Here is a 15,566-nt window from a genome sequence, read left to right on the forward strand (position 1 = left end):
GAAGAGATAGCGGATCTTGTATTAGAACAAGAATTCAAAAGAGTTTTGATATAATTAAGAGGTAATCTGGCTTAACGGACACATAACATTCAATAGGAATTACTAAAATCATTGGGGGCAGTGGCAGCAAAACGACTACTTACGCTGGTGTGTAGAATGTGCGAGACTACTGATTTACTGTGAGACATCCACACAGTTCCGAAGATTACAAGAGCCGACAAGTGCGAGAATTATCGCACAATCAGCTTAACAAGTCATGCATTCAAGTTGCCAACAAGAATAATATACAGAAGAATGGAAAAGAAAGTCGAGGATCTGTTACATGACAATCACTTTAGCTTTAGGAAAGTTAAAAGCACCAGGGAAGCAGTTCTGACGTGGCAGCTGATAATGGAAGCAAGACTGTCTTGACACGTTCTTAGGATATGTAAACCTGGAAAAAAGAGTTCGACGGTGTAAAATGGTCCAAAATGAGCTCTTGAGAAAAATAGGATTAAGCTATAGGGAAGTATGGACAACATACAGAAGTAGAAGAACCAAGAGGGAACAACTAGAGTGAAAGACCAAGTACTAAGTGCACGGATTAGAAAGGATGTAGTGTTTCGGCGCTGCAGGTCAACCTATACGTCAAAGAAGGAATGACGGAAATAAAAGAAACACACATACACACACACACACACACATTGCGTGTCACCTATAATTGCTGGTCTGCGTTAAAAGAAGTGAAACGTGAGTGATTACACCCCACAACGTTATGTAATCCAGAAGGTTAGCATCGTTCAGAAAGTTATCTGTCTTATTAATTGTACTACAGATCTAGATTTGAACGACAGTGCAGCTATCATGTTAAAAACTAACAACTTGCATCAGTACATGACATATGGGGCAATAGATTTCAGTCTTTTGATTTAATAGTTCCTTAATCAAACAACTATTCAATCAAAAGACTGAAATCTATTGCTAAGTGAAAGCAAACAACAGTCGCTCCGAAAATCGTTGCTGTTGCCAGTACTTGTGGTAATTCCATTTTTGTCTGAAAATTATCTAGAACTATTTAAATTCATTAAGAAGTGTGCTTGGTTTAGGGACGTATAGTAATGAAGGGATGTTTACACAGTGTTGACTGTACGAATGTTTTTGATGAAAAGTGGACGAACATTTTTAGAGCACTACCGACTAGACGGAAATGGTTTGTTTTCCCCACATCGCCATGGGTGACTAGAAGTGGATATGTCATATCGGAGTGGGATAAATACAACAGTCAATACTGTGTCCTCATTCATTTCTGCCATGCCAGAACAAAAACTCAAGCAGTCTCCATTACTGGAAGCTGGTCGTAATATCCTCTGTCCTTTTTATTACATTGTAGAGCTAGATTTCAACCGATAGTGTAGCTGTCATCACTACGCTATAAGTAGTCATGGAGACTGATCGTAATTATAATGACACAATCTACAAGCCTGAATTAGGTTGGAATGACTACTTATATCGCATCGATAATAGCTGCACTGTAAATTGAAATCTAAATCTGCAGTGTCATAAAAAAGACATCAACAATAAAATATAAACATACGGCCGTTACTTTTCGCACACACCTCGTACACAATAAAAAAGACATCAACAATGAAATATAAACATACGGCCGTTACTTTTCGCACACACCTCGTACAGGTCTGCTCTTCGAAAAGCAGCAAGGGCAGGCACTCTATACCCACCGCAAATCATCCTTTTCCTCCATAACGAGCGTGGGTTAAAACCAAGAATCTTTCTGGAACATGAATCTTATAAAACATCGAATTATTTCTAATTTAACAAGAAAATGAAAATAATTTGAATTTTTTTCTGTATTACCAAAATCATGGTGTAAGCATAGGGAATGAATCGATGCATGACACTGAAATGGGTGCGCTGCACGAGTGTTTTATCGTCGCCTCAGCCCCACGCCTTTCATCTGCAGGCAGCGCACTGGGTCTTAGCGGTCGAGAAACGGTTCGGACTGTATGTTAATCCACGTTATGGTGCACTTTTGTGATACAGCCATACTTCTAAGCAATATTTGGTTTCTAGATTATCTGTCTTGTAAGGACGATGGATACGCCTCGAATACTCGAATATCGAATATCTGTATGATGAGAGCAATTTTCGAACACTATTTTCCCGCCCATCTTCTCTATCCTTACCCATTCTTTCTTTTGTTTTAAAATGACACAGCCAAGTTCCACGTATCTGAGAAGTCTCAGTACGTGTATCCATTCAAACATTTTCGAAAGACTGTCTGTGAAATCATAAACTTAGAAGGATTATGGTGATAAAATAAGAACAATGCCATTTATATCGGCCTTTCAGTGACTGAGTAGAAACGTACGAACTGTCTATGAAGACGACAAAGATCATGCTGCCGTAGCTAACATACAGCTATAATCTTTGTACCACAGAGCTTTCTTACTATCTTGTTATGGATGTATGACTTATCATGCTCACCTGAACGCTGTTTGCGATTGTACTTCAAAAGCTGTTTAACACCATTGTTTCTATCACCACTCACCCTTTACCAGGTAAGGTTGTAAAATACCGAAGATCGACTTTAAGTAAAATGTATTATAATAATTAAAACATCTGGCTAAATATAATTAATACACTTTCATCTGCACTGGTCCATTCCCTTCCACTTTTGGTTATGTAGGACTTTGGCATGCAACCTGGTGCACTGTATTTTAGTGGTCACACGCAGCTTTTCCAGTAGTACGAGGGTCATTCGGAAAGTAAGGTCTGAATCGCGCTAACTATCGTATATCGCACGAACACTGAAACACGCAAACGCACCGACTGCCGACATACCTTGTTCGTCAAACGGCGGTATTTGCATTGTTATTGTTGCAGTGTGCTGTTTACAGTCTCAGTTCAAAATGTTTAAAACAATTAATCAGCCCATTGACTACGAAATACGGACAGTGATACGGTTTTTGACGGCAAGGAACATTGTAGCAGCGGGAATTCAACGACAGATAAGTGAGGCGCAGGGTTCCATTGCGATGAGTGACGGCAAGGTGTCTAAATGGGTGAGAGCTTTCAAGGACGGACGGGAAAATGTCTGCGATGAACTGCGATCAGGTCGACCATTAGTGATCTCAGAAGATTCGGTCGAAGCCGCGGAAGAAAAGATTCGTGAAGACCAGCGAATGACAATTTCAGCTTTAGCACTGGAAATTTCGAATGCGGGTGTAAAAACTGTGGACTTGTCTCAGAAAAATTGTTGTTTAGGAAATTCTGTACACATTTCGTTCCCAGACTGCATATCGGAAAACACAAAATGGAAAAAAACGGCTTGTGCTTTTGATTTTTTGGACTAGTATCATAAGAAAGGCGATCAATTTTTAGAGATCTGACATAGGGTACGAGACGTGAGTTTCTTACATGACCCCAGAATCTAAACGTCAGTTAATGCAATGGCGTCACCCGATATCGCGTATCAAAGACAAAGACAAGCAGACAATCTCAACTTGTAAGGTTATGGCAACTGATTTTTGGGACAGAAATGGAGATTTTTTAGTAGGGTTATGAGTAAGGGACAATAGTTGACGCAGCTACCTACTGCGCTATCCTGGCTAAACTTCGTTGTCCGTAATAGACTAAGCGATGTGGCTTTCTGAGTCTGGAATTCTGCTATTGCGTCATAATTCCAGATCCCATTCTGCCATTCACACCCAAAATCTGATCAGACCTTTAGGATGAGAATAGACTGTCCACCTGCTGCACGATCCAGACTTGTTGCCGAGCGATTTTCAATTGTTCCGCTGTCTAAAGGAGTTTCTCGGCTGCAAACGCTTCGCGACAGGTGACGAGGTTGGTTGGTTGATTTGAGGGATAAAGGGACCAAACTACAGGATCATCAGTCCCTTGTTCCACACGCAAACAAGGCCCAGGGTAAAACAATTCCCAAAGTACGTTTGGGAAAGAAAAAGGGGGAAAATGAATGCGGAACAACACCTAAATAGAAAACAAATGGTACAACCAGATCACAGGGAAAGCATACACCATAAGGAAAAATAGAAGATTGTATTAAACCATAGAGCTGATGGTCTGGGCTGGCTGATCACAAGGATAAAAGAGGATGAGCCAGCCACTCTGCAACACATTAAAATGTCCACTCCAAAAAGACAAGGCTAGATGAACACATGTAGGGAAAAGATGAACGCAAACAAATGCAAAGAAAGGTTGACAAAGTTAAAATGGAGGGAAGGTGGAGGCCCCAGAGAGAAGGCCAAACGCCCACCCTTATATGATATGATAAAAACCCGCTTCACGAATAGAAAGTAAAACTAAATCTTCCATTGAGGAATTGTCACCCAACGCCGACGAAAGGCTGCTGGGAAGGTTAAAAGTCCGCCGCAGAGCAGCTAAAATTGGGCAGTCAAGGAAGATGTGCACGACAGTCAGAAGCGAGCCACAGTGACACCGTGGTGAGTCCTCGTGATGGAGAATGTAGCCAAGTGTTGGCCACGTATGGCCAATGCGGAGGCGGCAAAGGACAACACATTCCCTGCGAGTGGCTTGCGTGGATGACCGTCACACATTCGTCGTCTCCTTGATAGCACGTAGTTTATTTGGTGTACTCAGAGTGCCCTTTCAGTATGCCAGATCGCGAAAACATTACGGCGGAAGACTGCTCGCAAATCGGTCTCCGGTAGGGCAATCTCCAGAGATGGTTTACTGGTGGCCTGCTTCGCCAGGTGGTCAGCAAGCTCATTGGCTGGCATCCCGACATGGCCTGGGGTCCAAATGAAGGTCATTGAGTACATAAGGATGCCTGGGGAAGCACTGGTCGAGAGTTTGTAGGCTGCTTAAGGAGTCACTACAAATAAAGGACTCTCCAGAGCAGGAGCGGATGTGATCAAGAGCGCGGTAGATGGCAACCAACTCTGCTGTGAAAATGCTGGAGCCATCCAGCAAGGAGCGTTGTTCAGTATGGCCAACGTGAGCATAAGCGTAGCCAACAAGACCATCAGCCAGTGATCCATCGGTGTAGATTATTTCTGAGCCCTCAAAGTGGCATGGAAGACAGATAAAATACCGACAGAGGGCCTCAGGTGGAACTGAGCCAAGAACACAGATAGAATCCCGACATAGGGCCTTAGGTCGAACTGAGCCTTTGGGGCCTTGCAATAGGTCCAACCGAAGCCGTGGTCGAAATATGGACCTTAGAGGTGTACGGAAGTGGACCTGCAGAAAAAAGGTGGTAAGGGGGAAGCGCCGATTTCATGAAGAAGTGACCAGATACGGGCGGCGAAGGGAAGCCCAGTTCTAGGCCGCCATTCTGGGAGATGGACAGCCGTGTTGGGGAAAAGAGACGGTAATTTGGATGGCGAGGCGAGCTATATATGTGGGCGGTAGAATTTGCGAGGAATACCTGCCGCCGGAGCCGCAGCTTCCATAAGTAGGCTCTTCACGAGGCTAGATCGGAAGGCACCCGTCGCGAGGCCAACCTCACAGTGGTGGATGGGGTCTAGTAGACTCAGTGTAGAGGGGGCTGCTGAACTATATACCACGCTCCCGTAATCAATACAGGACTGTAGAAGGACTTGGTACAGATGCAACAGTGTATGACGATCAGCACCCCAGTCGTGTGGCTAAGGCATCGAATAAGCTGACAAAGACGTGGAAGCTAACTTAAGCAGGCGTCGAAGACGAGTCCCAGAAAGCAGTAACTCTCCACTACATCTAGTAGTTGGTCATCAAGGTAAAGTTCTGGATGGCGCTGGATGGTAAGACGACGATAAAGGTGTATCACGCAAGTTTTGGTGGCCGAAAACTAAAAGCCGTGAGTGAGGGCTCACGATTGCACCTTCTGTATAGCTCCCTGCAGAAGGCGTTCAGTTGCAACAGTATAAGAGGAGAAGAACGAAGTACAAAAATCGTCAGCGTGTAGGAGAGGAGATACTGACGATCCTACTGCTAATGCGAGACCATTGACGATAATTAAAAAGAATGGGACACTCAGGACAGATCCCTGTGAGACCCCATTCTCTTGTATATGGGGTGCACTATGGGAAGCACACCACTCTGAAAGTGTGGTGTGATAAAAAGTTCTGTATAAAAATCGGGAGTGGATCCCAGACCCCACTCATGCAGTGTAGCGAGGATGTGGTGTCGCCAAATGGTTTTGTAGACCTTTGTGAGATCGAAAAAGATGACAATGAGATGTTGTCGCCAGGAGAAGGCTGGTTGAATGGCAGACTCCAGGTACACCAAGTTGTCAATGGTGGAGCGTCCTTGGTGAAAACAGCCCTGGGACGGAGCCAGCAGGTCCAAAGACTCAAGAAGCCAACACAACTGCTGGCTCACAATATGTTAAAGCAGCTTGCACAGAAAATTGGTGGGGCTGATGGGATGATAGCTGTCAACATCTAGTGGGTTCTTCCTGGACTTTAGCACTGTAATGATGACACTTTCCCGCCATTGCGATGGGAAGTCGCTATCGCTCCAAATGCTGTTGAAGACAACTAGGAAGTAGCGTTCGGAATCCGTTGACAGATGTTTCAGCATTTGTGAATGGATGTGACCTGGGCCAGGGGATGTGCCAGGACAGTTGGCAAGGGCACTGAGGAATTCCCACTCACTGAAGGGAGCATTATAAGGCTCAGAGTGGCGTGGAGCAGAAATGAGGTGTTGTCGCACCACCCTTTGTTTGAGGAGACGAAAGGTGGGGTGCTAATTCTCTGATGCAGAGACGTGAGCATAATGCTCAGCAAGATGCTCTGCAATTACGTCGAGATTGGCTGAGACAGCTCCCTTTTTGGAAATTCCAGATTCATCTGCTGGGTTCTGGTAGCCATAAAGTCGGCAGAGCTTGGTCAAAACCTGAGAGGGGGAGGTCCTGTTCCAATAGTGGAGACATAGTGTTCCCAACACTCCTGCTTCCTTCGTTTGATGAGGAGGCAAACCTGCACTCAGATTCATTTGAAGGTAATAAGGTTCTCCTGGTATAGGTGGCGCTTATGTCGTTGGAGGGCCCGCCTACAATCTCTAATGGCTGCAGTGATTTCAGGTGACCACCAATGAACTGACTTCCACTGGGGGTAACCAGATGAACGAGGGATTGCTGATTCAGCTGCAGAAACAATATTATTAGTGACGACATGGATCACTTCATCGATGGTGGCATGCAACGGATACTCTATGTGGGTAGCGGATGTGAAAGTGTTCCAGTCAGCCTTGGGAAGAACTCACCTGGGCAGGCGCTGAGAAGAGGAATGCTGTGGTAGGGAAAGTAAACTGGAGAAGGCCAGGACTGCAAACCGAGAGATCAATGGCTGAATATGTGCCATTTGCCACAATGAAATGTGTGAGGGCACCTGTATTTAGTAGGTAAAGGCCAAGGCGAGTGAGTAGTTCCTCAACATCTTTGCATGGCCATTAACCTTGGCTCCATCCCACAAGGGGTTATGGGTGTTAAAATCACCCAGAAGCAGAAAAGGTGGGGGGAGTTGCGAAATGAATGCAGCAAAAACATGGGGTGGGGCTTCACCATCTGGAGAGAATGTAACAGATGGTGATTTCCTGCGGTGTTCTCACCCTGACAGCCACAGTTTCCAAAGCTGTTTGAAGGGGCGCAAGTTCGCTACAGACAGAGGTGAGGACGAAAATACTCACTCCACCTGACAGTCTGTCAAAGGCAGGACGGTTTTTGTAGTAGCCCCAGTAGCCATGAAGGGTGGGTGTCTGCATTGGGGGAAACCAGGTGTCTTAAAGGACAATGCAAAAGGCAGGTTTATTGCTTAAGAGTTGACATAACTCAGCAAGTTGGGAGAAAAAGCCACCGCAGTTCCACTGGAGAATGAAGCTTTCTGTTATCTGGGGTGGCATGGAGTGACCAAGGAGGCACATTAGGCCTCAGAATCACCTGTCGCCAGTGATTGAGCATTGGCATCTAGCACCATTGCATCAGAGCATCAGCGAGACCTAGGTCCTCAGGGGACACCAGAATCTCCACCTCGACCTCAGACACATATCTGTGGGGGAGTGCTGGTGTAGGCTGCACTGGAGGCTCCCGTTTATTAGTGGACTTCTTCTTTGAAGTTTTGCCCTCTTGCCACTCCTTGGGTGCTTGCCAGGAGGGCTTCTTGGAAGTAGCTTCAGGGACAGAGGACGACCTTGAAACCTTTTGACCAGCAGTCAGTGGATATTTCAACCACTGACTGGTGTCCACTGGACTATGGGGGGGTGAGGGGACTGTGTAAGGTAGCGTCCCAAGGGACTCCATCCGCATAAGAGGAGCCAGGGGAGGCCATTGCTTCCCCAGCTGGGTGGAGGGAACAGATGTCCCCTGGCATTTTGGGGGGGGGGGGGGGGGCGATGCTCCCAAAGTAGAAGCTCTGGGAGCAACAGAAGAGGATGTACCTCCAGCCACCTGGTTGGGGGAGGAAGATGGGCGACCCTGAGGCCCCACAGGACCAACCTTAGAGCAAGGGCATAACGACGTCGTCGAGTGCGACGCCGTTGCGGCGGCAGCATATGAAAATAGCATGGCAGCAGGGTTTAGTGGTTCATATTTTAGTTTAGCCTTGTGGTAAGATAGGCTGTCCAGCCAGGGTCTTGTACTCCATAATTTTGCGCTCCTTTTGGAGTATCGGGCAGGCTGGTGAGCAGGGGAGTTATGCTGTCCACAGTTCACACAGGTAAGAGGAGGCACAAATGGAGTATTCAGATGCAGTGAACAGCTGTAGTCTCTACATGTGGCATTGGAAGGGCACCTGGAGGACATGTGCCCAAATTTCCAACACTTAAAGTATCGCGTAACGGGAGGGACAAAGGGTTTGACGTCACACCGGTAAATCATAACCTTGACCTTTTCAGGTAACGAATCACTCTCAATGGCCAAGATAAAGGCACCAGTGTCAACCCTATTGTTTTTGGGTCTCCTATAAACGCGCCAGATGAAACGAACACCCCACCTTTCTAAATTGGCATGTAGCTCGTCATCAGAGTGTAACAGGAGGTCGCGATGAAAAATAATTCCCTGGACCATATTGAGGCTTTTATGGGGAGTGACTGAAACAGTGATATCACCCAGCTTGTCACAGGCGAGTAACGCCCAGGACTGGGTTGGGGATGCTGTCTGAATCAAAACTGACCCATTGTGCATTTTGGATAGCGCTATCATTTCCCAGGTGCTCAACAAAAACCAGAGGCTTTGTTTCCATGAAGGAGTACCCATCAGTTCTGCTACAAAATAAGTAAATTGGCGAATAAGAATTCTATCGCTCTGAAGCCCTACGTGCCTCCCAAGGTATTACTAAGGAGGGGAATGATTTAGGATCATACCTGTCAGTGTTGTAATCACTCTTTCCTTTCTTAGAGACTGCTGAGGCCATTTGGTCCCCAGCAAAAGATGACTTAGTCCACTTCATTGCGGGTCATCCGCTCTGATGCCACCCACTCCGATCAGGGGCTCTCCCAATGGGCGCCATCCAGCCACAGCAAAGGCCACCTGGCTTGATGGCCATTGCCAGGAGTCCAGATGCTCCAGGACGACAGGCATCTACACCTTGGCATACTTGGGGAGTTTACAGCTCAGGTATCAGCAGTGTATTCCCTGTGTTGTGAGGGGGCTACCACCAAATGGGTACATGATAGGCCCACCACAACGGGCTGGGTACCGTGCTGGATATTAGGCGCAGAGAAATCCAGTATTGTCATGAGGGCAAAAGGGGACAGGAGATGACAGAAGAAGATGACCTACCCCAGAGAGTGTCCTCGCCCAGATAGCTGAATTGCAGGTGGAGATGCAAAGCCGTGACAAGAGATTCAGGAGATCCAATCTAATGGCACTATGGATAACTCATGCACAAACTAAGGCGTCCTTCTCCATATGGCCCGCACTTCTGTAGAATTTGGAAAAATGGAGGTCAAACCCTACAGGGGACTATTACATAAAGGCCGAAACGTGTGAGACTCCTTTTAGTCGCCTCTTACAACAGGCAGGAATACCTCGAGCCTATTCGAAACCCCGGACCCAAAGGGAGGGGTGGGGGGGGGGCTGGTTGTTCACACAGGCGGCTGATGTCGATGTCTTAGGGATACAAACGTTTGTAGCACGTTATGACAAATGCTTAAACAAAGATGAAAACTTCTTAGAATAATAGTGAAATATGTAAGGAATTAAGTAAAAACATTTTTTTGAAAAAAATCTGTGATGGATTACATTTTACAGTAAATCAGACTTAAATTTCTGCATAGCCCTCGTATTTACGTCACATACACTGCCTATAAAATGAAGCAAAGCTTATTTGGCTTAGTTCAGTTTAGAGGCAACGTATGTCATATGTAAATACTACTGGAATAACCGCCTGAGACCATTGAAAGACAGGGCCATAAGTTGCGCACAAAAATCGTACATAAAATACGTGCACCCATGCATTATTAACTGACATAACTCCAGCGCATGTTTGAAGTAAAGCCTCCGAAACGCGTAGTGGGAAGAACAATAAATATGACGTTATAGTTCTTCGTATTTCAAAGGGATATTCGAAAGGGCGACTGTCAAACTTAATCTAAAATGTTCGCATTTGAAGATTCATTTTGTCATCAGCAGTATATTTAGCGTCTATGTTATCTGTTTGGTTGTAACGAATAACTAGCACAGGCAACGAATAATACACAAAACTCGCTACTCGCTATTGGAGACAATAAGTATCATTGTGCCTGGTGAACACCTCGATGTACGGGCGGGTCTTCTGCTGACGTGGAAGGGCTCCACCGTGCCTTCGCCAGCGCCTCTCCAACTGCGAGGGACCTCACCGTCAAATGAAGTGCTTCTTTTCGTAGAGTTATCACGAAGCTATTCCTATGCTATGCAAGGAAAGCTTCACATACATGTTAATTGATTTCAGTTGTTTCTTATTTATCTCTTCTAGCCAGACGACGCTTCTCTGTAAAAAAAAAAAAAAGCTACAATTCAACTTAACTTCTCATAATTTGATTGTCTTAGTATTTACATAGCCAATAATTAGATGAAAAAGCAGAATCTAATAACGAGTAGTACAGTCCCTCTTTTCGAACAAGAGGACTTTTATTCAACTAACAACACCGCAAACATCATTTTAATTAGTTTTGACGTAAAACGTAAACAGGAAAGAGAACTTTTATAAAGTGTAACTGTAGTTTCAGGGTATAACACTGCTGCGTTCTGTTTGTTGCAGCGGACTACGTCCCCGTGTGTTCGAGGAATGACCCTGACATCAACGCCTGTGTTTCGAATGCTATCGAGAAGCTGAGACCCGCACTGATGAAAGGTAAGCGGAGGTGTCGTACAGACGGCAGTATACTGCAACCAAACAGCATTCTGTCTTGTAACTGCTGCTGGAGTGTAGTCCATAGAAGTAAATCGTAAAATTTATATGTAACTACCATGACTCTACATGTTCAATTGTTTTTTACCTTTATTTTGACTTTTACTCTATTTTTAACTTGGATATCTGTCTAAGATGTACTCATTTCTAGAAAGAACATATCTCCATTCATCCAGGCACTCTTGCGTGATTTGCAGAGTATCCACGCAGATGTAGATATACAGATGCCTAATGAATTTACTGATTTGGATAAAAAAAGTAATACGATCAGCAACGTTTCAACTTGCTTTTAACTTGGATGTAACATGAAACGTGAATGAGCTGTAACAAGCTGATTTACTAGCAAGTGAAATGTAAAAGAGTGGGCTTAACATTCACTCGATTTTCTTACACATTTTCGTTAAATGTAAACCTGTTGATGCACACTCATGAGCGAATTGATTAAAGATAGCTGGCCAGACTCCTGTAGAATCCACTTTGACAGTGATAACGGCGGTCTCACATCGTGGGAACGCAATCCACGCTAGGTGCCAGGGAGCCTTCCCGATTCACGACCATCCGCAAGTGTTGGAGAGTGGTTCGATTGCGCTCCATATGTGCTCAGTGTGACTGAGGTCAGATCACCTGATGCTGTACGCTCAATGAGCGCCCTGACAGTTGCGGTGTGACTGATTGTGGGGCACTGTGTTGTTGAAAGTACATGGCGCCTGCTGGGTGCTGTAGACCAGCAGTCAATTCACATGGTCAGCCAATAGGTTGCTGTAACGACTCACCGCTGAGAGAGCATGGTAAACACAGCTGGAACGCTGTTACAGATCATTTATGCATTAGAATACCTCCACCAACAGATTCAATGATGCCCATTTGATTAGCGGAGTGCATTAATTCACTTGATTCTAGACGAACTAATTCCTTCTCATCGGCGTGTACAGCGACTCACCAGTGAAGGTGGCACTCCTTGCTTGAAGCGTCGAGAGGTGATGTTCCTGAGCCTGTTCTAACTGCTGGAACTGGTAATTTCAGTGGCTTTGTACCACACAGGAAGAACGTAGTTTTGGCGGGTGACTCGGCGGGAAATGGCGAGTCACCTCGTGCACTGTGGCTGGGCATTAACTGTCACCTTCCAAGACAATCGACAGACCCATGTCACCGACACGCTGTCCCCCATGGCAGTTGTGAACACTTTTCAAATGAGTTAGAACTTCGGGTTCGCTCCAGGCTCTAGCATCCGCCATCTCTGGTTTCAGCTCCTAAGAAGACTGGATTGCCATTCCTCTACAAACACATCATCCAAAGTGTCCCCAGCGGAGGTGAGTCATAAAGGCGACGGGTGGACACTGACGATATTTATGTCAACTATTAGTTGTCCGGATACTTTTGATCTGATATCGTATAAACATCTAGTGAAATAACTTACTTGGTTGGTTCTGTAGGTCATATTTGCGATTAAAATTGTAGCGTGGAATACGCGTAGCTGTTACACATGGGTAATACAGGTACATATTGTATATTTAGAGGTACGTAATTATCTATTTCTGTTTAACAGCTCAGTTATGTTACGGAAGGAATTATCAAAGAGAAAAAAATCGAATATCATGTTGTTGTGGTCTTCAGTCCAAAGACCGATTCGATGCAGCTCTCCATTCAACTCTATCCTGTGCAAGCCTCTTCATCTCCGAGTAACCAGTGCAACTTAGGTCCTTCTGAATCTGTTTACCGTATTCATCTCTTGGCGTCTCTCTAAGATTCCCCCCCCCCCTCCCACCCACGCTTCCTTCCAGTATCAAATTGATGATCCTCTAATGTCTCAGAAGGTGTCCTACTAACCGATCTATTCTTCTAGTCAGGTTATACCACAAATTTCTCATCTCCACAATTTGTTCAGTACCTCCTCATTAGTTATCTGATCTACCTCTCTAATCTTGAGCATTCTTCTGTAGCACTACATTTCAAAAGCTTCTATCTACTTGTCTAAACGGTTTATCGTCCATGTATCAGTTCCATACATGGCTAGACTCCATACAAATACTGTCAGGAAAGATCTCCTGACACTTAAATCTATACTCGATATTAACAAATTTCTCTTCTTCAGAAGCGATTTCCTTGTCATTGCCAGTCTACGTATTATAACCTCCCTACTTCTACCATCATCAGTTATTTTGCTTGCAAAATACTAAAACTCATCTACTACTTTAAGTGTCACGTTTATTAATCTAATTTTCTCAGCATCACATGATTTAATTCGACTGCATTCCATTACCCTGGTTTTTCTTTTGTTGATGTTCGTCTTTTATCCTCCTTTCTTGACACTGTCCATTCCGTTCAATAGCTCTTCCAAGTCCATTGCTCTGTCTGACAGAATTGTTATGTCATCAGCAAACCTCAAAGTTTTTAGTTCTTCTCCCCAGAGTTCTATTCCTACTCCAACTTTTTCTATTGTTTCCTCTACTGCTTGTAGCAAGCCAAGTTGTGTGTAATGATTTAATAACGTTTGGCAAAACACAGTTTACTGTTTTTTTTATTTCAGTGCTTCCTTTAACTCCAATTATTATATAATGTGCAGAAAAAAGTACTCTGGCTCCTATTACATATTAAATAGTGCGTGACTCAAATACACCACTTAGAGCGGAAGACCCACGATAGAATATTATGAAACGTCCTTCGTAAATTCTCCGGTACAGATCACATGCAGTCAATCAGCGATTTATTTGAAATACTCAGATTGCGTTACACACTTCGTATATACGAAATAAATCTTCTACTGTCTGATTAACACAGTTAAAAGGTCACTTCAAAAAAGTAAAACAAAGGGTCGAAAATAAATGAAACAAACCCCAAAACTTTAATTATGAACATTTCAAAATTTTCCTCCTGTGGGCACTGAACGCGTAATAACTGTGAAAGTATAAAGACGTGCTGAAATCCACTCTCAATGCTTAAGTATCACATTGCTTTTCCGCCTCGTTGCTTATTCAAGTTCCAGAAAAATATCTAAGGAGAGAGGCATGCCTGTAGCTGTGAACATACCAATAATCACACTTATTTAAAGAAGCATAACAGAGGCATTTCATAATCTGTCTAGAAAGGCCCAGCATCTACATGTCAAAGGAAGAGATCATCTAAATAAATTAAAAGCATCGTGAGTAGCATATGTTGCCCCTGAATCGCATGTGTTAAAGGCATTTAAATGGACGAAGGAGCCGCTCATGGATCATTTCTCCATTGTGGATGACTTTTCTGTTAGAAAACGTCTCCTTGCTATAACGGCAGAATGGAGCTACCGTTGTTTGGGGACCGAACAGAGGATTTACAATGGATATTCTGGTTTATATTCATCCTACTTGAATGATATCATCTAGTCGAGCTCCTCGTCCTCCAGAGCTCCAGTTTTTTCGTTTGTATAATTTAGCCATAAATGTTGGACATACATAACAGTAAATTTAAAACTCAAACAGTTACCGAAGTCGGTACTCGAACCCATTACCTCTGCTTCAAAGGCAGAAATGCTATTACGAAATGATGGATAGGGGCCGTGCTTAATGTGTACAGTGGAGACAGCATACATCTGGGTAGTTGAAGTGCTTCATAATGATAACAATAATGACTCTACACAGCAACAAACAGAACTAACACAGACTGTAGTCTTGGTGTAGTGAGTCTGATCAAAGAGCGTGTGCATTTGCTTCAGGAATCCCGGAGCTGGAGGTGCCGCCAATCGACCCACTGGAAGTGTCCGAGGTGACGGTCTCCCCGATTCCTGGACAGCGCGTTCGCGTCACCGCCAGCAACATCAAGGTGTACGGCCTCGAGAAGACCAGGATCAACAGGATCAAGTAAGGCAATGGTACAGGAGAGGAAGGTGTCTGAGAAATATCTTACACTGCACGAATGTTCCACGTATTGTGGGTTAAATATAGCACAAACTGACAGAACACGAATGAAACTATACGGTTGCAGAGACCTTATCACGTCTCATACGTTTATGATGTACATATAATACATATGCAGACTGAAGCGGCGAATGAAAATTTATACAAACGCCAGGATTCTAACCCAACTCTCCTGCTAACTACGCAGTTGCGCTAACAGCTACGCCACCTTGGCACAGTGACTTTCCTAGGACGCCTCCCTCTTCAATCCAGTCTGCACATATACGTCATAGATGTTTGAGAACTGAAAAAGTTTCTAGAATCGTATAATTTCATTTGATTAAAGTAC

At 44.4% G+C, this 15,566-nt stretch overlaps 1 protein-coding gene across 2 annotated transcripts in view; it reads left to right on the forward strand.

Moving 5' to 3' along the window:
• Window positions 1-15,566, forward strand: part of LOC124777498 — a 53,863-nt gene that overhangs the window by 19,567 nt on the left and 18,730 nt on the right. For both annotated transcript variants that reach the window (XR_007015736.1, XM_047252941.1), the window contains exons 2-3: window positions 11,199-11,291; window positions 15,037-15,181. Coding sequence is in view for 1 of the 2 variants with exons in the window: in XM_047252941.1 (XP_047108897.1) it covers window positions 11,199-11,291; window positions 15,037-15,181 (238 nt within the window). In the remaining variant the exon portion in view is untranslated. The remainder of the gene's footprint in view (window positions 1-11,198; window positions 11,292-15,036; window positions 15,182-15,566) is intronic.

Source organism: Schistocerca piceifrons, chromosome 2 (assembly GCF_021461385.2).
Source record: "Schistocerca piceifrons isolate TAMUIC-IGC-003096 chromosome 2, iqSchPice1.1, whole genome shotgun sequence".
Classification (NCBI taxonomy): Eukaryota; Metazoa; Arthropoda; class Insecta; order Orthoptera; family Acrididae; genus Schistocerca; species Schistocerca piceifrons.